Here is a 23,600-nt window from a genome sequence, read left to right on the forward strand (position 1 = left end):
AAGAGGAGGAGTGATAAGTAAGAAAGAAAGATCTACATACAACTTCCAAAATAAACATTAGAAATAACTACAATTACAGTATATTAACTCTAATGGTTTTATATATTTTTCGTTTTTGTTTAAATATAAAATAATATGTATGGAGGGAAGAAAAGAATAAGAAGAATAAACATTCATATTTTGACGATGATTATTCGATATAATTTCGTATGATAAGATGAATTATTGTCGTTAAGGGGGAGGTGGGGTGTGACTTTAGTTGGATTTCATTTCAATGGAGAATAAAGGAATTGATGTAGTTAATCTCTCTTCATCTCTTAATGCATGATAATGATTGATGGTAAGTATTGATTTGATGATTGATTAACTTATAAGGCTTCTTTTAAACTTTGGTTTAATTTGGCAACTTTAGCTTGGATTGATAAATCAACAGTTTTATCACCAACTTCAACTACTAATCCACCTAAGATTTCTGGATTGATTGGATTAGATAATTTTAAAGTTTTACCTTCACCAATGAATTCTGATTTTTGAATGGCAGTTTGTAATCTTTTTAAAATTTTAGAATCTAATGGTTTAGCAGAAGTAACTTTAGCTTCAACAACACCATTATGAGCATCATTTAATAAAGCGAATTTTTCATAAATTGATTTAAAATTGGCTAATCTATTATTTTGAGATAAAACAGTTAAGAAATTAGTTGTAGTTTCATCTAATTTTAAATTGGATGAAACAATCTTGATAACTTCAGCTCTATCGAGTTTACTTAAGGCTGGATTGGTTAAGTAATCCTTGACTTTAGGATCAGTTTCAATTAAGGTATTGATCTTTGATAAAGATTGGAATGAAGTTTCCACTGATGAATCTTGAACTGAAGCTGAATATAAAGCATTGGCATAAGTACCATCAAGACCATACAATTGAATTGGAGGTTTGACAGACTTGGTGGCAGTGGCCAATGAACGGGTAAAAGCACGAGAAGCCATCATCTTAGCGATATTGTTGTAATGAGTTGATTGAAGATTCAAGGTTTAACTTTGGTATTGTAATTTGATGAATTTTCATATTTCGTTGTGATTCTTTTTTTTCCTCACTGTGATCGGTTTAACTGTGAGTAAAACAATTTTTATTGGTTAAAAATTGACAATGTTAGTACTCATAATTACTGCTATGGCTTAACTATGTAAGTGCGCGTAATTGTCAGTCTTTGAGATCAACAATTTTTTTTTTTTTTCTTAGGAGGAGCACCATACAATTTTTCAGTCTAACGAGTGAAAAGTTAAAGGAAGACAGATAGGTTGAAAATTGATTGATTTGTTTGAATTAGTTTAGTACAGTACAATGTTTCCGTATAGAGGGAGTGGATACTTGGTCAGTCGAGTAAGACTTCTAACGAAGACTACTCCACTTGTTTCCAATTTATTCCTTCGTTATCAGAGTACTACTTCTATACCTAAAGTTAAAGAAGTTCAAGTTAATTTAAATGCTTTAACTGAATTAGAAGAACAAGATGCTATTTATAGAAGACAAAGAAAATTGGCCAAAACTGCCGTTGAAATCAAATCTTACGCCAGAGGTGAATTACTTCCTGGTTCAACTCATTTCAAAAAACCAGTTCATACTCATTTACATAAAGGGAAACCAATTAAAGAATTAACTGTTCCTAAAAAACAAACTTCAGGGAGAAATAATACCGGGAAAATCACAGTAAGAGGGAAAGGTGGAGCTCATAGACGTAGAGTCAGATTAGTTGATAGTTATAGATTATCACCTGGAAAACAAACTGTATTAAGAATTGAATATGATCCAAATAGATCGGGCCATATTGCATTAATTAAACATAGTGTTACTGGGGATTTATCTTATATATTAGCATCTGCCGGTTTAAGAGAAGGTGATTCAGTTGAATCATTCCGTGCTGGTATTCCAAAAGATTTCATCAAAGAAATGGAAGAAACTAATAATGGTGAAATCGATGATGCTTTATTATCATCAAGAATCATTCAAAGAGGTAATTGTTTACCATTAAATATGTTACCAGTAGGTTCCATCATTCATAATATTGGTTTACAACCAGGTGGAAAAGGTAAATTAGTAAGATCAGCTGGTACTTTTGCTCGTTTATTATCCAAGCATCCTGAACAAGATAGAGTCATTATAAAATTAAGTTCAGGTGAACATCGTTATGTTAATATTAATTGTTGTGCTACTTTAGGAGTAGTATCAAATAAAGAACATCAATCTATATCTTGGGGTAAAGCAGGTAGAAGTCGTCATAGAGGTATAAGACCAATGGTTAGAGGGGTAGCTATGAATGCTCATGATCATCCTCATGGTGGTGGTAGAGGTAAATCAAAGTCTAATAAAGTATCTCAATCAATGTGGGGTATAAAGAAATTTGCTAAAACTAGAACTCATAAACATGTTAATAAAAATAAGGTTAAAGATAGAAGAGATTAATTCTTTCATCTTTAAATCTACTTGTAAATATTTTGCATTAATTAATATATGTATATTATTATCCTTATAATTTAGTAATATTATCTGATATATCATCTATTTGATTGATTAAGGTAACGTATTGTGCGTATTCAATTGGAAATCTACTCTTTATAACCCGTCTATTATTATTAATCCAAGAATCACCATCATTAGAATCTATTCTATCCTTCATTTGGTTTAAATGTATTTGACAAGGTTTAACAATATCATTATAAATGGCCAAGAATTTCACATCAACATGTTTAAGACCATCTTCAATGGATTTATCTATATGAATCAACTCCATATCTTTCTGTTCCATTTGTTTTAATTTACTGATTAATGATTTCTCTTTCAATTGTAAGGCAACTTTATAATTATCCAAAAAGTCTGTTTTGGAAAGAAGGAACTGTTCTTGTTTATTTAATGACTCCTCATATTTAACTAAATCAAGTTCATAATCTTCTAATTTCGATCTTAATGCATCATATAACGTTTTGAGTAATATTACATGTTGTTGATGTAATTCTAAAGCATTGGCTTGAGCACTCGAATCATCATACTTTTGAACAATACCTAATAAATAACTCTTATAATTTGATTGGGGTAAGAAAACTGTTTCAGATGGACCTGATATATCTGATACAATTGTGTTACTGATCGTTCCTTTATCTTTAACTTGCTTTGGAAGTATTGTATTTTTAATAGGCGATGAAGTGGGACTAGTATCAGGGGTGGGTAACTCTCCACTACTTAAGAAACGGGTTAGTCTTTCACTGACTTTCATCTTACCACCTAGGATAAAAACATGGGTTAGCATTTTTCATGTTTGTTATCAGTAATATGTACCTCACATTTCAACAACGTAAAAACGGTTATACATCACCATTGTGATGTCCCACCAATTTTCCCCTAAATCGAAAGATAACACACCCCCTCAATTAATGTTATATCAGATCTTCATCATGTGACACAACATCATCATATTCATCAGGATCAGTAATAACATATCGATCACCTAATGCCGGACCAGTACATATCTTGATATAGTCATCATCATCATAAATAAATTTCAATGAGTTATCAATTATAGGAGCAAATTCAATTTGATCTTGTTGAAATAATCTGAGATCGGTGATTTCTAAAATCACCACTCCTAAACTATTCGTATGACTCATATTATAATCACCTTTCAATTGAACTCGATTAACGAATAATAAATTAGCTTGTTTAATTTGAATCAAAGTGTGCACTGTATTATACGTAATTCTTTGATTATACAACGTTTCAAACTCAACAATGGTAGGATGGAAGGGGAATCTGACCAATATTTTATGACTAGAATCAGTTAAAACAGCAGTTAAATCATTATTGGGTGTAGTGGTTTTAATAAAACTGGAAATTCTTAATATGGGTGTCACTTTCAAGTTCTTTTTGTTTTTACCTGAACTAATGATATTTTTAGCTATTATCGGTTGGGTATAACTAAACTCATCTCTAATTAATGATAGAATGGTATCCTTTAACCAACTCTGTTGAAACTTCAAGGGATAACTATCTCTTGATGGTCTATACATTCGATAATAACTCGAAAACAAGTTGCAAAGAAATCGTTATATTTATATTTTTCACTTTACGCGATTTTTATATATATTGAGAATTGTCCAAATATATAATATCTATTTACAAGTATTTTAATTAATTAATTTGAAGTGACTTCTTCATCAGTACTTACTCGACGTTTCTTCTTACTTTGATCAATGAATGCCATCCTCTCTAATCTTTTAATTTCTCTCTTTTCTTTCGTTTTGGTTTTATGTTTTTCAATCTTCAGTTCATTAACTTCACCTTCATCATTAAAGATTTCATAAAGTGATTGTTGAACTGCTTTTTGTAAATGAATTTCTCCATATCTTATACTCATGAAATCAAACGCATAACATATTTCTAAAGTATCCAATGATTGCTTTGGTACTGGACTCTTTTCCATTGAAAAGATATTTGGTACCGCATGATATTCCTCTAAATATTGATTTAAATTATTTGACATTTCAACAAATTGACTTCTATCAATGATTAAATTAGCTTTATTCGAATATCTGGTACTGAAATGAGTTAATATCACTTTAGGACAATTCATAAATCTAGCCACATTGATAGCTTCAATCATAGTGGAATGTTTCTTAGCAATGGCTTCTTCAATTAATTCATTATCAAGAGTACATTCATGAATTAATAAATCACTACCATATCCAATTTCAACAAATTTAGGATTGGCTCTTGTATCTCCAGAATAGGAAACTTTGAACTTACTATTATCATCTAATTTGAAAGTTATACTAATGGAATAAGCCCAAGCACAATGAATGGCTCTTGTGGTTGAAATATCAGAAATTCCAAGTTCATTAAAAAGTTGGGATCGAGAATTTTCGGCTGGGGGAGTTAAAGTAGCTCTACGAGCTGGTCTATTAAGATCCTTGTTATCATATAACTCTTCGAATTCATCCATTCCAATTTGTTCATATGTTCTTTGTCTATCTGATAAAAATTCTTCACAACTGATATATGAAATTCTATTAATATCAACATACAGGTTAAGTTGACCTTCAAAATCATACCATTCCTTAATGAAGTTATTATACTGCCATGGAGTTATCAAGTAAAGAGTTTTATCATTATTTCCATTAATTTCAAACCATTTGTTTATGACTGAAATCAATCCTAAATGATGATCAGCATGTAAATGACTTAAATGAATAAGATCCAATTCTTCAAATATTTGTTGGAATTGAGCGGCATTATTATGACCGTAGTTTCTAAGCATAGTGCCTAAAGTATTTTCACCTCCATCTAAAACAATAGATCTATGTCTGATTTCATTTCCTTTATAATATGGAACTCTTATTAAAGTTGAAATGACATTTCTGTCTAAAGATGGTATGGCAGATCCTGTTCCTAGAGTAGTGATTTGAATTTGATCTTTCAATGAACTATTTTGAGCTTCTAATGAATTAGGTTCTGAATTAAGCACAGAATCTTTATCTGCTGCAATATTGAATGGTGAAATATGTTCATCATATAATGAAGACCACACAAAGTTAGGAACATCGGTTGAATCCTCCGTAACATCATCAGCGGTAATAATGAATTTTTGAAGCAGGTGAAGTCTATAAGTGTTATTAACACCAGTACTAATTGAATTAAACCCTTCTTGGATATGAGGCAAGTTATAATGATCTGGTTGTATGGAACGTAACTTTAAGGTATTAATGGCTGATCTTTTGAACACAAGAGTATTATCAGCTACTTGAGGATGACAAATAACATGTTTAGTTTCAGGATTGAACTTATTTAAAAAAGAAGTATATTGATCTAAGTCAATATCACCACCAAGGAAGTGATAAACAATACCAATTTCTTCTTCGCCGATATCTTCATTCTTGGCAAACCATTGATCACTGGTAATAGTATTCTCTAAAAATGATTTGTTTGGTATATCCAATACCAATAACTTCGACACTTGTTTAGGAGCATCTACTACTTGTTCCGGAGTTACTAGAATTCCATCATCATTATATACCGAGATACCACTACTTAATTTTCTATAATTTTCACCTGGTTTTAACCCAAGAGCTTTTGCCTTATGAGGATCGAATTTTCCTCTTACAGGTAAGAATCTAACCAAGTAAGAAAGAGATTCTTGACCTTTTAAATTAAGATGTGGAAGTTTTACTCGAGCATGAACATCGGTTTCAGCAGGATCAGATTTATAAGATTCTGGATCACGATCATTAACTTTAGATGTATCCAATGGAAACATGAGTGACACAAGTTTTTGGAATTGAGATTGATATTTGACACTTTCTTCATTGATCTGGGATGGAACTGTAGCTCGTATCTTTATAGGTTTTATGACTAAATTATTATCTGCAATTAATTTATTTGAATCAGCTTCAAATATTCTTAATACTGAACCTTTTCGGAATACAAAACTTCTCCATGTACTAACAATATATGATAATAATATAGACGAGGTAGCATATACATCAATTCCCTTTTTAGTAGCATCACTTAAAGTTAAGAATAATCCTGGTAAACCCCCAATTTCAGCCCATGAAGATATAGTACCTGTTAATAATAATGATTTCAATTTCGTTAATTTAAATTTATTTTCAACCAAAGCTCTTTGAGTTCCCTCGGGAACTTTCCCAAATAAATATCTATCCCCATCTCTTGTAGTTAATGATATCAATGGATGACTTGTATCAGCGGTAATATGAGTTGCAGTAGTTACCGTGAACATACCTTTACTTTGATTATGTTCTGTGAATTTATTGAAATATTTCTTTCTTTCGTTTTCTGAGTCAAAAGTTCGAAGACTTAATCTGGAACTACCTTGCTGTATGAATTTATTAGTGGTTGACTTAACTGGTCTTGTGGATAATTCTATACTTTGATGATGAAAGGCAGCTATACGATTTAAATGATGATGATTTGGTCCGAATATTTCAGGATACTTTATGCAAGAGTTGAACCTCTTTATACCTTTCCCAGGATAAATCAAAACGCTAGTGGATTTGGATTTATATATACAATTAGTGAGTTTCCTAGCGAAACATTTGATAACTAACTAAAGATAGTCATAATGACTGTTTAAACGCTTCCTCTTCTCTCTATACTACTTTTTTATAAAAAAATATTATGTCGCAACAAAATGTCTCATAAATTGAAGAAATGTCGCACACTTTAAAAATACTGCAAAAGTCAAATGCAGAAGAAGGCCCTTTGTTTGTTTGCCTCGGGTAGTACAGAAAAAAATATGAAGAGATAAATAAATATACCCCAGTTTTCTGAATTATAAACATCAACAACTACAATAAACTACAACAACAAAGTACAAGTCACAATATGAGTCTTGTGATATCTCTGACTTCAAGTGTCAGTACTAATACTATCGCAACAGACGAAATCATAGACTCGTTGTTTGACAAATATTCTGCCATATCAAAGAGTTTCGAACAGCCAGCACGAATTCAAATTCCAAGTATAAGATCGATACCGTTCATGAAGTATATACTTCCTCGAATAGATGATAAGAAACTACTTATAAATTCCCTTTTGGAACAACAAAAGACTGCTACCAACTATAAAAAATGGTATGAAATCTCGTTAAAACTAGATGAACTAATGAATCATAATTCATGGAAATCAAGTCCTCAATCAGATTTATATGATTATAACCTTATCTTCAATAATTTAAATGAAATGAGAAATGCAAGGTTGAATAAAGATTATAAATTACTTTTATATTATATCAGAACTAAATGGGTACGGAATCTTGGTAATATGGGAGATATCAATCTTTATAGACATTCATTTACTGGTACAAAAAAAATCATTGAAGAATATATTGAAGAATGTAAAATATCATTGAATTATTTGGTTAATGATCCTGATGTGAATTTGGATGATAGATACTTATTAGGAATGTTGATTCAAACCAGAAGAAATATTGGTAGAACAGCCTTGGTGCTTTCAGGTGGTAGTACATTTGGAGTATTTCATATTGGTGTATTGGCAACTTTAGTGGAATGTAATCTTTTACCCAGAATTATCAGTGGTTCTTCAGCAGGATCCATAGTAGCCAGTATATTATGTTGTCATACCAATGAAGAGGTGATCGAAATCTTGGTTACCATTGCCGATAAGGAACTTAAGCTTTTTGGATCTCAAGAAGCTCGTCATCAAAGTAATTTTAAACGAGCCCTTGGCAACTTGAGTCATTTTATAAAATATGGAACATTCTTTGATATAAAATATTTGAAAGAGACTATGATTGGATTTTTAGGTGATTTAACTTTCAGAGAGGCCTATAATAGATCAGGTAAAATCTTAAATATTACAGTTTCTCCTACATCTATTCATGAACTGACAAGATTATTAAATTATCTTACGGCACCACATTGTTTAATTTGGTCTGCAGTTTGTGCAAGTTGTTCATTACCAGGTATTTTCCCTTCTACTTCGATTTATGAACGTAATCCGAGAACTGGAGAAGTACGGGAATGGAATAATGATTCATCAGCAAAGTATGTGGATGGTTCCGTCGATAATGATTTACCGATCACAAGATTGCTGGAAATGTTTAATGTTGATCATATAATTGCTGTACAAGTGAATCCCCATGTGGTGCCTATTTTAAAAGTGGCAGTGAGTAGTGTTGGTGGTGGAGAACTTGAGAATGAATTGGCTAATAAAATCAAAAATGCTTTGAATAATAGTTATGATTTCTTAACTTGTGAAGTCATCCATTATCTTCAAGTCCTTAATGAAGTTGATGTATGTAAGAATTTGTCAAATCGATTAATCTCGATCTTATCCCAAAATTATTCAGGTGATGTGACAATCTTACCTGATTATAAACCAATGGATTTCTTAAATTTATTTGAAGATCCCTCCCCTGAATTCATAGTTGACTTTATATTAAGAGGGGCTAGAGCATCATGGCCTAAGATTACAGTGATTCATAATCATTGTGGAATGGAATTTGCTCTTGATAATTCAATCAGTTTACTTCGTGGAAGAATCATTACTTCTGCTAATAGTCGAATTGCATACAATAAAAGTAATACCACTGATCTTAGTACTGCAACTGCTAGTCAAAGAGAAGCTACCAAATTTATTAGAAGAGGTAAATCGACTATTGGATTGGTTAATTCTCCAGTTTTATCTACTGATAAATCACTCTCTACTCCAAATACGCCAGAGAAACGTAAGAATGTGGCAAGATTCCCTACTGAACTTAGAAGACAAAATTCAGCTCATGTTCCAACCAAGAAGACAGTTTTAAAGAAAAAGAGAAATTCAATTAGCGTTCCTCAAGAACAAGCTTCAACTAAATTCTCAAAAGGAAAATCGACAACTTCACTTTCTTCATTGAGTTATGATTTTATTAATAAGAATGTTTCAGCAGAATCAACTTTAATCAATGATACTGAAGAAGATAAAGCACCTAATACAACTTTGGCAAAGGCTGTAGATAAAGCAGCAGAGCTTTCCGACAATAATGAAGAAGTAGAAGAAAGAAGAAAAATCCGTAAGGCTCGAAGTTCAGGTAATATCCGTACTCATAAGATATCACTGAGTAATGATTTATTCAGTCTTTCATTTTCTCATAATCCATCTAATGAACAATTAAAATATCAAGAAGAACGAATTCCATTTCATCAAAGTAATCCATATCTTGATTCGGCCATTCAACAACCTGAATCTATAATAATCAATGATGAATTCAAAGAGAAGGCATATTTACCAAAGATTTCAGCTCCTAGCTCAAAACGGAATTCCCTTATTGGGTTGAATAGATTGAAAGATTCCAACTTGTCAAGATCAGGCAATAACTCGATTAATGATCTTAATAGTATTATTGTCCCACAAGCTAATGATACCTTGAGTCGAGCCATTCGATCAAAGGATTTTGAAAAGAAATCAAGTCGATTTAGTAGACAAACATTTGATACAAGTCAAGTATTGAATAGTGATGATGATGATAAATTCATGGCGTTCAGAATGCAAGCTACTGAAACTGGTAATACTGAAGGTGATGAATTCCTCGGTGATGATGAAGCAAGTAATCCTGTGGCTGATGAAGATTATGATAATGAAGTAAAGGAATATTATGTCAGTAATGAACAATCTCCTAAAGTAGAAGATCCTATTACTAATAGTGATGAAGATGAAGAAGACGAAGAAGTTAATGATGAAGATAACCAAGTAGTTAATTACGAAAATAATGATGAGAATAATGAAGATATTGACCCAGAAGAAGCTGAAGATATTATGTTAAACAGACAAAATGGACTATACGATGATGTCTGATATATTTATTTATTTATATTTTATAATTTATTTATTTATTAATATGTATTATGTTAAAAAGTACGCTTTGAATTATTATTGTAATTTGCTATATAGTGTCACTCTACCCCTAAAATTCCAAATAAAGTTGGAAGTGCCAACCCGCCGAAGTAAATTAAAATGTCCTTTCGAGTAACGTTATCCAGATAGATAGTTTCACTACTATCTGCTGATAAAGGAGGTATAGATACCAATTCAGGTCCATGATGGAAATTATGAAGTTCCAGGAAAACATGATTAACCACATATAAAAACGTTCCTGCTGAGAATAAGAATAGTATACCCAACGTAAATTGACTATTCAACCCAGTTAAGATGATAAAGAAGTACATCACTATCGAAGATAATGGAGTTGCTATGGAAAATATGATCACATGGAAATATATATCTGTTTTAGTATAACCTTCCTTTATTAATATTGAAGTTAGACTGAAAGCAGTTGGCAATTTATGAAGGACAATCACGAAATAGAATATCAATTCTAATAATAAATCTTCTTTTAAAAATGATGAACCTAAAGCTACACCATCTATTATTGAATGTATCACTAATCCTAATGTCACAGTTGAATTAAACACAGAATATATTTTATCTTTTAAAGTAACATCTTGAAATTTAACTTTGAATGGTAATTTACTATCTGTCTTTAAAACTTGGAAATTATCAATGGTATACATGGTAACATATCCTATCAATAAGGAAAATCCAACATAATTAGCATTAAATTTAGATAATTCATTAGCTTCAACCAAAGTACTTACCCCTTCCGGTATAACCAATACTAATAAAGTCCCTACCAAGATACCGGTACTGAATTGAGAAAACTCTCTGATTCGTTTACTTGAAATGGATAATCTTACCGGTAGGACACCTCCTATAAAGGTAATTATACCCATCAGGATAGACAATAGAATAACTTCTAGCATTAATCCCCCCATATTTGATTAGTAGATCCCCAGACTTATGTGTAACTGTTCTTAGATTTCAATGTCAAGATTAAAAGGTTTGCCTGACAGGTGTATGATATGATAATATGAGCAATTGATAGCTTTATAAAGTTTGTGATAGAATAATGGAGTCCTTTCCTGGTTGAAATACAGGAGGTATGATAAATTAATTACCATTTTCAGTTTATGAAGCAAAAGAGAGCCCTGATTTACAAAAACGCGAGTATCAAGAAAATAAATAAAGACTGTGAAAAATCATAAACAAATAGATCAACCAACCATATCAACATAACTATAATAGATACTACTAGATGATAATATGAAATGGCATTGGAACTACTAGAAGAGAAACTTGAACTAGCAGTCTTATACTTCAAAACATCAAATTATCCCAAAGCATTGAAAGTATATGATGAACTAATCAAATTATTATCAAACTTGTCTATTGCAAAAGTAAAACAAATACGACAAGAGAAAGGGTTTCCAGAATCACCCATCATAGGAACATGCGTTCATCCATCACTCACGTCACTTTTGGATCAAAGAGCTGCTACCTATGAAAAATTGGATCGATTGAATAAAGCATTGTTTGATGCTGAACAAATCACTAAGATTGATCCTATAAGTTGTAAAGGTTATTTACGAGTAGGGAAAGTATTACGATGTATGAATAAAGAAGTTGAAGCTTATAAAGCTTATCAAACTGGGATTTATATTATAGAACAAGCAGCAAGGAAACATGGGATTAAAGTACTGGAAAAGTTATTGATTCAATTGAAAAGTCAGTATAGTACATTAAATCAAAAGCTTAGAAGTCAAAGACTTTCAAAAACTCCATCTACTGGGAGTAATAATTCAAGTACTGGGGGTTCACAGGAAACCCCCTTGAATAGCCAATTAAACAAGATGATTCCATTAAAGAGAAATTCAAGTCAATCAACATCAAGTCAGAAAGTAAAAGTATCAAAGCCAAGTAAAGCATTCGATCCATTCTTATATCTACCATTAGAAGTGATTGAAGTCATATTTCAACAATTACCCATACACTTAATCCTCAAGTGCCATTTGGTGAGTAAGACATGGTACTTCTGTTTAACCAATATCCCAAGTTTATACAATGATAGATTTATATTAAAACCTAGAATCACAGTGGGAGAGTTCACCCAAGGTATGAAACTAATGAAACTGATAGTTCATAAATCATATTCCCAACAAATTAAGAATTTACGATTACGTTCAGTTATTAATGCCGTTCAGTTGAAAAAAGTGATTGAATTGATAATTCAAGAACCAAATTTCAGTATTCAGAACTTGGATTTGTTTGATACAAATTTGAATTTTCACCTTATTTTGAATCGTCTTAGTAAATTAAGTTGGAGATTAAATAATTTAAAAAGCTTGCAAGAGATGAAATTAGGGTTGAGTGGTAGTATCCGATATGAGAATATTTTATTAAAGCTTTTTCCAAAATTAAAAAACTTACATTTAGTAATAATTGATCCTGAATTGAATAGTGCATCGAATGATCTCATACCGATTCAAGATAAAAGGTTCAAACAATTAGTGGAAACTGCAAATAATGAGCTTGTTGAATTTGAATCATTGCAGAGTTTAGTAACTATCAATCATCCTCAATTATTGAAGAGTAATAATAAGATGAGAGTTTCCATGAATAGTTTTAATCCTTATCCTTTATTCCTTGATAAGGGATTCCCTAATTTAACAGAATTATCCATTGCATCATTTGATTTTTTGAATAGATTGCCATTGTTAGGTGAATTCTTAATCAAGACTACCAAATTAACCAAGATAATTCTTGAAAACAATGTTAATTTTAAATTATTGGATTTCTTACAACTTTTAAAGAATTATAATCCATCGTTCACATTGACAAAATTAGTATTCCGAGAAGAGAAATTAAACTCAGCTACTAATTTAAATGAATTCTCTTTGAATGATTTATCCCAATTATCAACTTTACAATATCTTGATTTATATGGAAGTTCCTTATCGACACGAGGATTGTTACTATTTTTAAAGATATGTAATCGATCAAAATCTTTGGATACGTTACTTATCGGTCTCTCGGGACATATTTATTTCCGAACTGATACCTTCCATATGGGTCCAAATCATAATACATTATCATTGAGTCGATTAATCAAGGTAGTTCCAAATTTGGCAAAGTTATATTTGAATGAATTAGATATTGATAATTTGACGTTAAAAACATTCAATCAAGATCTTGAACGGGAGATTGGGTATCAAGCATGTAAATTAAAAGTATTAGATATAAGTTTCTGTACTAAGATTGAAGGTATTGGATTAATTGATTTATTCAATGCAACTTCAACTAATTTAAAACGACTTAAACGAGGTGATCAATCAGTGGAATGTTTAAAGTTGGATGAGTTAATTATAGATGGGATTGAAATCAATCCTTCCACTCTTAAACTACTTACTGATTTTAAATTCGTCAAAGTTATAAAGAATGATGCTAATAAAAGAAAATGGAAATCATTTGGTATAAATAGTTTAGTTATTCAATAAACTTAATGATTGCAAAATTTTATCTAAAAAGTTTTGACAATTTTGCACGACCAACTTTTTTTTTTTGATGTTTTATTTTGTGTAGTGTAAAAAAAAATATAGAGATGGATGGGATGAAAGAAATCATTAAAGATCAATAGTGGAAAATTATAATAATCAAAAACACTGTGAAGACATAATGGTGGCGATTACTAGAGTTACAAGAAGTCAGGTGAAATCAGATAGGAAGCCGACTAAAATAAAGTTTCTGGATGAAGGTAATAGTTTAAATGATATTGAATATCATACTGCAGAAGAAGAAGTAGCAGATGTTGATGAAGAGGAAGATGATGAAGATGAAGATGACATTGAAGAAGATTCAGAGGAAGAAGATGAAGACTCCGATGATGAAGCTCCTGAAGAAGAATCAACCAAGGTTTCTGAAAAACAAATTGAAGCCAAGATCAAAAAACAAAAGGAAGCAGATGCATTATCAAAGAAAGCAGAAAGAGAAAGAAGAAAACAACTTGATTTAAAATATAAAGAACAACAAGAATCAAAAAGACAAAAGATTGAAGAATCCAAACCAGCATCATCACATATTGAACAAGAAGAACTTCCAGATTTCTTACCAGAAGAATTACTTGAAACTGTTAATAATCAACCTATAATACCCAATGGTAAACATTTAAGAATACGAGATTTTGAAGAGATTGATGAAAAATTGATCCGTCAACAATTAATGAAAGATAAATTACAAAAGATCAAATTGGCAGGAAAGACCAGTATGGTTAAAGGTCCAGTCCATGTTAAAGTTCAATCATTTGGTTCAACTAAGAATAAATTAGTACCTAAATCTGAATCTAAAATATTAAAATCAAGAGATAAATGGTTAAAGAGAAAATCATTAAATAAGAAATAGATCAATAAAAGACACTTTATTTTGGTTTGCAAAGAGCAATCGATAGAAGTTTACATAGCATAGCATAAGTAGGAATAAACTTAAATAATACAAACTAACTTATAGATATTAGAACCAGAAATTTATGCGGACCATATAAAGTAAGACCATGTAGCAATGATTTTGAACATGAAGTAGTATATGCCATGAGATAGAGATGGTCTTAGCGACGAGTTACATTACCAAGAAATCCACATAATTGCTGTATAATTTCAGTATAGTAAAATCAAAATTAAGCGCAATAAATTTTTCTTTTTCTTCGAAGAGCAATTTTAAAATTTCGCAACTTCTTTGCATTGATAAAGTTTATACCTCTCCTACAAATTCAATTCATATGTATAGATATGTATAAAGTCAAAAGTATTAATGAGAATAATCTATATTATCTAAGGCGGCCGGACGGACAAGAAAACAGAAATACATATATGCAGCTATTAGAGGGGGGGAGCAGAGGAGTCATTGAAATTCATTAGCACTTTTGTTTTGAAAGTAGATGTTTGCATCAACCTACGTTTGAAACGAAGACATCAAAACAAACAAATATCAAACTTCGCTTATTTGATTTTATCTTGTAAATCTTTTAACCGAAGTTTAGGACAATAGGGACACATCATATGATTACATCTATGACAATCAAACCTTGTAGGGGTGTTTAGTATGACATCTTCTTTATTATTTGAAGTTGTTTCGATTTCGGGAGGTATTGATTGTATTTCTGTATCAGTAGAGTTAGTACGATGGATATGTGAGGAGAAGCAACTTCCAGAGCTTGAAGTTGAGGAATTCCGTGATGGAATTGTATCTTGATACAAATCAAATGAATCTGAATTTTGAGAAATGCGATGATTTAAATCAGGTTTAATATGTGTGACATCGATTGGAGGAGGATGATCATTATTAGTATACAGCATTTGACTATAATATTTCAAACCGTGTAAATCATGAGTTCTAAGAAATGTTGAAACTGGTTCTTCAATTGATGTTGCTTTGTATATTATTGATCCATAGCTTTGACCACATGAACAACAATACCATTGACATATTTTATTTGTATCATTCGTAGTAGTAGTAGTAGGATCGGTGTTTGAATTGGAATTGTTCGTAGTGGGATGAGGTGGAGGTGAATAGTATATTCGTTGTTCCATTATCATGAAGAAGTGGGTATATATATAGGCGATGATATCTGGGGTAAAAGTTAAAGGAGTGAATGAATGAATGGGATATAAAAGGAATGAACAGTAAAGTAAAGTAAAGTAAAACTCTAACCAAGAAATTGATATATTTATATATCCTGAAACAATAAGAAGAAGAAGAACAAGTAAGAAAAGGAAAGAAAGCTTATAAATTAACAATTAATGATTTAAATAATAAAACCTTGAACCGATTACAATTCTAAAAAATTAATGGCAATAAAAGGACATTCTTCAATGAAGAGTTTTAATCTTCTATATAGTAACTAAAAGGATGTCTTTTTTAATTTTTGAAATATTATGGATATTTACATAATAGGTCAAGAGATATACATAACAGGTAAAGAGAGATAGTAAACCTTGCCTTTAAACAATCATCATCATCATCATTCTTTTCATATCAGTTTAAAAATTCTAGACTTGTTAAGGTATAAAATTATTCTCTTATAGTTAACTAAAACTGGCAAAAGAACAATCTTAAAAAAAAGAACCTTCGTCTGGAACCTCCACTTTACTCCCTCCATCACTGTCCTGTCCCTTCTTTTAATTTTTATTTTTCGCAGTCTAGACCCTAAAGATATTTTTATCTACTCACTAAATTTAATGAAGAATGAGTAGTGGGCAGTAGCAGCAATTCCGGATGGAACGATAATATCTTCTGTGGCATATTTCGGATATAGCCCAGATTTACTATTTCTTCTATATATAACTGAGTATCCTCCTCAATCCCCCATTTTGATTTTGAATTGGTCAACTGTACTATATTAGACCTAAATGTATAGAGTAAAATTCTAAATTGTTTTATAGCTCTAGGGGGAATTAAGAAAAAAAGTTTAATGAGAAAGTGTCTAGAATCTTATTTTTGTCTGTCTGTCTGGTTGAGTGTCTGTCTGAAAATGGATGGGTGTCTGAATCTTTGCTTTTTGCACTTTAAACAACCTTTATTAAAGGGATTTAATATTATTATTTTTTAATTCTATTTACATGTTCTATTTATTTTTTAAAATTTAAATCGGCCTTCCCTTAACTTCCCTGATCAACCCCTTGTTATGTGGAATATGAAATCGCTTAGTTTTTCTATCGTAAATTCTGGATATATATCTATATCTATATATACCGGCAAGAAATGAGTAAATGCCTTTACTATTAATTCATCATCCGGACCGATTGGAAAAAGTCTAGACATATACAAATCCTATCATTTAATCATCACAAGCTTGGATTAGACCATAATAATTCAACGGTAATTAAAAATTCCTCGGGGCTATACCCAGCTTCGTAAACTCTATTATCAATCATCATTAATTAATTAATTAGTAACGTTACCGCTTATATAATCGTAAAGCACACCTCTTCTGATCAACTATTATTAATCATTATCATTATCATTATCAGTTGCCCTTTCCTTATATGTCAGGATATCAATTTCAACTCCTAATTTAACATCTATCACCTTATCAAATAATTCATATTTTATAAATCCATTGCCATCGCCTTCACTTAATATAGCCCCATTTAAACTTTTATAAAATTGAATTCCATGTAATAAACATTTCTCCACATTAATATAAATTAAAATATTACTATTATATCTCTTTCCCGCTACATAGGATGATTCACTTGATGTGAAATGAATATGATTTCTTCCCATTCTCGATAATCCTCCACTTTGAATTATATCACCTAAATTCTTTTTAAATGTTCCATGATAAATATCTTTCGGTATGGTTTCTTTCGTATATAAGATTAAATTGGTATTATCAACCGCTTTTATGGAATGACCTTGATTTGCACAGATCATATCTCCATCATCATTAATCGTATATCGTTGTTTGGTGTCATTGGCTACGATCCGTAGTATATCTTCCATCGTGGTTTTACTACTTTTCAATCGTGTATGATTTAATAAATCGGGGATCTTTACGTATCCCTTCTCATCAATGGTTAGATTCTCTTTAATGGCACCATGTCGCAATAAATAGGCTAACCCTTTGGATATTATCGTATCTCGTCTACTTGAGTCTGGTGCAGACATAATTGGGGTAAATAGACTTGATTGATTGTGAAAAATATGACTAAATCAAATCATATTTTTTTTCAATTTTTAATTTTTGATATCGCATTTGTGCTTAACTCACACTTTGAATAACATAGTCAGATCATACAATCTCTATCTACGTACAAATATGATTAATTACTATTAATATTTACGTTTATTATGACTCTTCCGTTGAAGAATCGTTTTATTATTACCTATGTACATTTATTCAATCAAGTGTAGTATAACTTTTATACTATGATATATCTTAGTAGAGTAAAAGACATCACCACCCTGTGATAACTTCCATCATACTCCTCTCATTTAGTTCACTTCGTTCACTAAATTCTCTGTGTTCAACTACATTTCTTCACTTTTGAACCCTTGGCACCAGCCAATGAACCCATATTATCTTTATTACCTTGCTTTATAGTTTCATTATCTCCTAATTCAGTCTTTTCATGGAAATTTAAATAATATTTCCCATCATCTTGTTTTTCACCTTGGACGATATTTTGAATTAAAAATTTCGAAATATCATTTATCTTGGTAATTTCTTGTTCAATTTGTTCTATATTAGTTAATGATTGATGTTGTTTAAACCCTTGTTTTATTTGTAATCTTGATTCAGTCAATACCGGTATATCTTGTCTGAAGGCAATTTTGGTGGCTCTTAATGCATTTCTGTATGCTGATTTAGCTGCTGCTATAGTCTGTTGTGTAGCCATCCTAATCTATGTGTATATATAAGGTCTTATTTGACTAGTAATGGTTGGTTGATTGGTTTAAAAATTTTTTGAAAATGTCAATCTCACAATTTTTTACGTCGCGAAATTTCCATGTCATGTCACAAATTAAATTTTTATGACAAAACTATTTTAATCTTTTTGCAACAACTTATTTATATATATATATATATACATTTATTATGAGATGCTAGTGTTATTTGGATTGGTTATATACTTATAAGATTAATTTATCTATAGAGTAATTTGGAACCTTCTTTGAGATTTCAATACTTGGATTATCCAAATGTTTATTATTAGCTATATTTGCAATAGTTAAAATTGAATCTAATTGAGCTTGTTGTTGAACATTAGTTGAAATGATATCACCTTCTTTTGATTTCTTATTACCCTTTGATTTAATATGTTGCTTTTTGGTATGACTTGTGGGGGATAAGAGAACTTGATTCACTAATGTCAAGTTATAACTATTTGCCATTAATGAATTAATCTTAATTTCAATCAATTGTTGTAATTTTTCAATGGTAGATTCTGACCAATTGAATAATCCTCCGACATCGATTATAATCTCAATCAAATACCAAATTTTATAATTCTTCTCCACTAATAATAATTTATTTAATAATTGATCTAATTTAAAATCTTCATTAATATGAGATTCAATTAAATATTTAAATTTCTTGGTGATTTCAATAGTAGAGAATCCCGCAATTAATCGATTAATTAAATCTTGAAAGATATCTTTATTATTATCCCCATTAATCAATTGTTCTAATAATTCAATCACAGTTAAGTTCGGACACGTAATGATTGATTGTCTTAATAAAGTGATTTGAGAACTCTTATTAAATAATTGTAATAACCCCTTAGTGAATTCATCTGGGAATAAAGGATTGGTTAAAAGGTAGATTAAAGTATATTCTGGGATGAAATCAGATTGTTTATATTCGATTTTATGATTTGTATCGAATTTAAAAATAAGTAATAAAATTTGTCTTATGAAATTTATATCAATAATTCTATCATTTTCGACATCGAATTCTTTAAAATTATAGATTTTAGAACCATTAGAAAGATTAGTAGTGCCATTAGGAATAACATTAGATGATTTTCCCTTTTTATGAGGTTTATTAATCGATTTCTTTATCGATTCCCATGATTCATTTTTTAAATATGGAATTAAGACTCTTTCCCATTGAGATAAATTCTTCTCTCCACTAAAGGTCTTTAATTGATGATATATTTCAGATAATTCTTGAGATAATTGATTTGATTCAATATCGAAATTATCATTAATTAAATTAATCAATCCTGTGAATTGTTCATTTTCTTGTTCTTGTTCTTGTACTTGTTTAACATTCTTTAAACTTTTACCTAAACATTCATTCAATTTATTTAATCCCACATTCAAATTAATCACAGAAAGATAAACATTCTTATCTTTGTTCTTAAGGTATGAATAAACAATGATGGAATTGACTGTATTTAAAGATTGACCCTTGACATTTAACACTTGATTAATGAAAACTTTATCAGGATTAGTTTCTGATGAAGAAGAAGATTTGGAAATGAATGTATCTAATAAACTTTCAAATTTAAAATTAATCAAATGGATTTTATTATTGATGGAAATGATTAAACGATCTATACTTGGTGAAAAAAATGCTATATTATCCACATCCTTTGATGGAGTTGAGATTAATGAATTTATGGAGATGGATTTTTCAAGTTTGAAATTACCGATATTTATCGATGAGATAGTTAAACTTTCAAGATTTAAATTATAAATGAATCCATTAACATAAGAGAACTTTAAGGCGGATGTGGTTGATGGAGTTATGAATGAATTAATTTCTAAAATTTGAGTTGAAGAATATGATACTAATGTATATTGTAAAGATGATTGATGATGAGATATTAATAAAATCAATGATTTATCCGATAATAAATCATTAATGAATTGATTGAAAATAATAGTTGATTTTCTTTTAATCGAGGTGGTTAATTCAAGTTTTGATGATTCAATCACTATATCTCCTTCATCATCAATATCAAGATTAAATTTCTCAATGGTACCTTGTTCATAAATCACCATTAATGATTTCCCTTGTTCAATCAGTTTAATATTAATAATTTTAGTAGTGACCTTCACTTCAAATGCTTTAGTTTCATTATCAATAATCCCTCTTTTGATCACTACTATTTTATGAAGTTTACGATCAGTTATCCCAATTAAATAATATTTAATATTATCAATTTGATAAACATCCATACAATCAACCACACAAGATGGACTTAAAGCATAGGACCAAATCAATTTAGGAGTAGGTTTAATGATATAACTTGATATAATTGATTTTGAAATTCCAAAATCAATAATATTAGATTCATTTATGGATGATGATAAAGTTGGTATACTAACTCGATTTGAAAGGGTTAAATCAGAAATTCGAGGTAAGATGGTTACAGGATAATGATCAGTTAAAGATGGATGTGAAAGGGAAGATGCATTTGATGATGAAGATGATGATGACATGGATGATGGGATTAGAGATGTCATTGTTAGTGGTGTGGATGGGTTGAATGGGGTATACTAACTTGATATGATATTTGCTTTATATCTGAAAAATTTTATGGCATCGCTCTTTTTGGAGTTAGAAAAAATTATGTCTATTTGATGTGTCGCAAAAATTAGACAGTTTTGTCGCAAATGGAGCCTATGTCGAAAACCAATTTTATGACATAAAATCATAACCCAATCGGAGTTTTTTTAGATCTGACTAAAATAGTCAATCAAATGATGATAACTCTACAAAGAATATAAATATGTTATAAATAATAATATTTTGGTTGATTATATATTATAATAGTATAAAAAAAAGAAGTCGACCCAGTCTATAAAATTTGTAGTTAAACAATATGATATGATATGATATGATTTATAATATTTGATAAAATACTAACTAATGTACAAGATAAGAGAATGATGAGATAGAATGATTAAGATTAAAAGATAGCTGAATTAACAGATTAAGTTAATAGTTAATTTAGACAGTTTCTAAAAATCTTGGATCAGCATAATGATATTTCTTAACCACCACTTTAAATTCATCAGTTTCAGGATTATAAGATTCAATTTCAAATGATGATAAATCATCAACAACAATATCAGCTCCTGATCTTTTAACTTTTTCAGGATCATAAGTTGAACAAATACCAACAATAAAAGCACCAGCCCCTTTACCAGCAGTTATACCAGCAGGTGCATCTTCGAAAACCACCACTTTTTTGGATGGATCATTATAACCTAAAGTATCTCTAGCTAATTGATAACCTTGAGGATTTGGTTTACCTTTAGTAACTCTTTCAGCAGTAACGAAAACATCTGGTTGTTCAATGGTTAATAATTTCAACCATTTAGTAGCTAATGGCATAGTACCAGAAGTAACAATGGCCCATCTTTGTTTACCATTTTCGGTTTTAGTTTTTGAAAATTTATCAAATGATTTAACTAATTCAACAGCTCCAGGAATTGGTTTAGCAAAAGCACCAAATGAATCAGGAATTGAACCTTCCCATTCAGTAACTTGAGGTTCTTTAGCATCTTCAGGAGAAAATTTAGCAATGACATCAAAAGTACGTACACCATGACTGGTTCTAATAATTTCTTCAGGATCAACATGAGGTCTAGTTTCACCGAAATGTCTCCAGAATTGACTGATGGCACCAGTTGAATTGACTAAAGTACCATCACAATCGAATAAGGCGGCATTGACGTAAAAGATAGCTGGTTGTTTTTGAATTGTCATATTGATGTGTGTGTGTGTGTGAGTAAAATCTATAAGTTTATAATAATTGTAGTTGGAATATTAAACTCTGTAAGGATGAGGATAATAAAAGGAATAAATAAAGTAAAAGTCTATTAAGAAGGAAGGAAGGAAGTATGTAACAATTAAAAGAAGAAGAGAATTAAAGGTTTATTTATATATACGTAAAACTAATTAGAATCAAGGAGTTGTCCATCCATCGATATCTCTCTCAGTCAGTCGCACAGGGTGAGTGAGAGAGAGATGCTTCTGATGGTCTGTCTGTGTGTCTATCTAATTATTAACTATGGCCATTATCTCAGCGTTTAATTTTTACACGTTTCTTTGTGTAATGTAATTTATAAATTGCTTTTTTTTTAAAAAAAAATTCTTTTTTTTTTTTATTTTTATTTTTTATTTTTTCTCACAATTTAATATCACCAGATGCAGTCATTCTTAACTATGTATCCATCACCTTTTTATTCCTAATACTTAGCCACTAAATGATTCATATTCATATTCATATCATGACTACTTTAGTTTATACAACCATATCATATTATTACTACTATTAGTAAAAGGTATCATATAGTAACATATCCCGTAATACTCCTTTCCTTTCCTTTCCTCGTTCAACTTATTCATTCCTATCTCTTCACGTAATATTTCAACACTTTATTCCCTATTACACAATAACCAATTATCTCTACACTTATTCAATACAACTCTTAAATACAATTAATATGAACGTCATAATGATGTCTATTAACATTTTGTCCTCTATTATTGTTTGTATTGTTCATTATCTCCGTATACATATACTTTCATCCTTAACTATGTAAAATAATGTATGTTCCTGCATAGTAGTTCCGGATTAATTACGTCACATTACACCATCTAACAATTAGTATTAATAGTTGTAGTAACTATAACTAGTTTAAACGTTTCATCAAATATTTTAACGTATTCAACTTATCCCAAATCG

General features: G+C 30.3%; 14 protein-coding genes across 14 annotated transcripts; 4 read left to right on the forward strand and 10 right to left on the reverse strand. All coding sequences in view use genetic code 12, as the record gives it.

Annotated features, from left to right (window-relative positions):
• Positions 1-368: 368 nt before the first annotated feature.
• On the reverse strand, positions 369-986 carry ATP5 (F1F0 ATP synthase subunit 5; the record flags this gene model as incomplete). Its single annotated transcript, XM_064905359.1, has 1 exon — positions 369-986. One exon carries the CDS (start codon positions 984-986, stop codon positions 369-371), a length of 618 nt encoding a protein of 205 aa, XP_064759530.1.
• A 355-nt stretch (positions 987-1,341) lies between these two features.
• DFJ63DRAFT_316022 (mitochondrial 54S ribosomal protein uL2m) lies at positions 1,342-2,460 on the forward strand (the record flags this gene model as incomplete). Its single annotated transcript, XM_064906663.1, has 1 exon — positions 1,342-2,460. One exon carries the CDS (start codon positions 1,342-1,344, stop codon positions 2,458-2,460), a length of 1,119 nt encoding a protein of 372 aa, XP_064759531.1.
• Positions 2,461-2,524: 64 nt separating this feature from the next.
• Positions 2,525-3,301, reverse strand: DFJ63DRAFT_316023 (uncharacterized protein; the record flags this gene model as incomplete). Its single annotated transcript, XM_064906664.1, has 1 exon — positions 2,525-3,301. One exon carries the CDS (start codon positions 3,299-3,301, stop codon positions 2,525-2,527), a length of 777 nt encoding a protein of 258 aa, XP_064759532.1.
• Positions 3,302-3,428: 127 nt separating this feature from the next.
• Positions 3,429-4,058, reverse strand: EST3 (telomerase subunit; the record flags this gene model as incomplete). Its single annotated transcript, XM_064906665.1, has 1 exon — positions 3,429-4,058. One exon carries the CDS (start codon positions 4,056-4,058, stop codon positions 3,429-3,431), a length of 630 nt encoding a protein of 209 aa, XP_064759533.1.
• A 125-nt stretch (positions 4,059-4,183) lies between these two features.
• On the reverse strand, positions 4,184-6,784 carry DFJ63DRAFT_316025 (tRNase Z; the record flags this gene model as incomplete). The annotated part of the gene is made up of 1 exon (XM_064906666.1): positions 4,184-6,784. One exon carries the CDS (start codon positions 6,782-6,784, stop codon positions 4,184-4,186), a length of 2,601 nt encoding a protein of 866 aa, XP_064759534.1.
• A 761-nt stretch (positions 6,785-7,545) lies between these two features.
• Positions 7,546-10,359, forward strand: DFJ63DRAFT_324028 (uncharacterized protein; the record flags this gene model as incomplete). Its single annotated transcript, XM_064907580.1, has 2 exons — positions 7,546-9,106; positions 9,149-10,359. The coding sequence occupies 2 exons, from the start codon at positions 7,546-7,548 to the stop codon at positions 10,357-10,359; spliced, it is 2,772 nt and encodes a 923-aa protein (XP_064759535.1).
• Positions 10,360-10,408: 49 nt separating this feature from the next.
• Positions 10,409-11,503, reverse strand: DFJ63DRAFT_262436 (Mn(2+) transporter). The gene has a single exon (XM_064904560.1). It carries the CDS (start codon positions 11,334-11,336, stop codon positions 10,458-10,460), a length of 879 nt encoding a protein of 292 aa, XP_064759536.1. The 5' UTR covers positions 11,337-11,503; the 3' UTR covers positions 10,409-10,457.
• Positions 11,390-13,984, forward strand: DFJ63DRAFT_263314 (DNA-binding SCF ubiquitin ligase subunit). The gene has a single exon (XM_064904564.1). The coding sequence runs from the start codon at positions 11,670-11,672 to the stop codon at positions 13,893-13,895; it is 2,226 nt and encodes a 741-aa protein (XP_064759537.1). The 5' UTR covers positions 11,390-11,669; the 3' UTR covers positions 13,896-13,984.
• Positions 13,985-14,073: 89 nt separating this feature from the next.
• On the forward strand, positions 14,074-14,796 carry BUD21 (Bud21p; the record flags this gene model as incomplete). Its single annotated transcript, XM_064908644.1, has 1 exon — positions 14,074-14,796. The coding sequence occupies one exon, from the start codon at positions 14,074-14,076 to the stop codon at positions 14,794-14,796; it is 723 nt and encodes a 240-aa protein (XP_064759538.1).
• A 593-nt stretch (positions 14,797-15,389) lies between these two features.
• On the reverse strand, positions 15,390-15,980 carry DFJ63DRAFT_338110 (uncharacterized protein; the record flags this gene model as incomplete). Its single annotated transcript, XM_064908645.1, has 1 exon — positions 15,390-15,980. The coding sequence occupies one exon, from the start codon at positions 15,978-15,980 to the stop codon at positions 15,390-15,392; it is 591 nt and encodes a 196-aa protein (XP_064759539.1).
• A 1,414-nt stretch (positions 15,981-17,394) lies between these two features.
• TPT1 (tRNA 2'-phosphotransferase) lies at positions 17,395-18,060 on the reverse strand (the record flags this gene model as incomplete). Its single annotated transcript, XM_064905370.1, has 1 exon — positions 17,395-18,060. One exon carries the CDS (start codon positions 18,058-18,060, stop codon positions 17,395-17,397), a length of 666 nt encoding a protein of 221 aa, XP_064759540.1.
• A 161-nt stretch (positions 18,061-18,221) lies between these two features.
• Positions 18,222-18,840, reverse strand: DFJ63DRAFT_262239 (uncharacterized protein). The gene has a single exon (XM_064904556.1). The coding sequence runs from the start codon at positions 18,789-18,791 to the stop codon at positions 18,420-18,422; it is 372 nt and encodes a 123-aa protein (XP_064759541.1). The 5' UTR covers positions 18,792-18,840; the 3' UTR covers positions 18,222-18,419.
• Position 18,841: 1 nt separating this feature from the next.
• Positions 18,842-21,612, reverse strand: UTP8 (Utp8p). The gene has a single exon (XM_064904555.1). The coding sequence runs from the start codon at positions 21,367-21,369 to the stop codon at positions 19,027-19,029; it is 2,343 nt and encodes a 780-aa protein (XP_064759542.1). The 5' UTR covers positions 21,370-21,612; the 3' UTR covers positions 18,842-19,026.
• A 28-nt stretch (positions 21,613-21,640) lies between these two features.
• On the reverse strand, positions 21,641-23,031 carry RHR2 (glycerol-1-phosphatase). The gene has a single exon (XM_064907326.1). It carries the CDS (start codon positions 22,616-22,618, stop codon positions 21,857-21,859), a length of 762 nt encoding a protein of 253 aa, XP_064759543.1. The 5' UTR covers positions 22,619-23,031; the 3' UTR covers positions 21,641-21,856.
• Positions 23,032-23,600: the final 569 nt, after the last annotated feature.

Source organism: Scheffersomyces coipomensis (assembly GCF_036884675.1).
Source record: "Scheffersomyces coipomensis strain NRRL Y-17651 chromosome Unknown DFJ63scaffold_9, whole genome shotgun sequence".
In the NCBI taxonomy this organism is placed as follows: Eukaryota; Fungi; Ascomycota; class Pichiomycetes; order Serinales; family Debaryomycetaceae; genus Scheffersomyces; species Scheffersomyces coipomensis.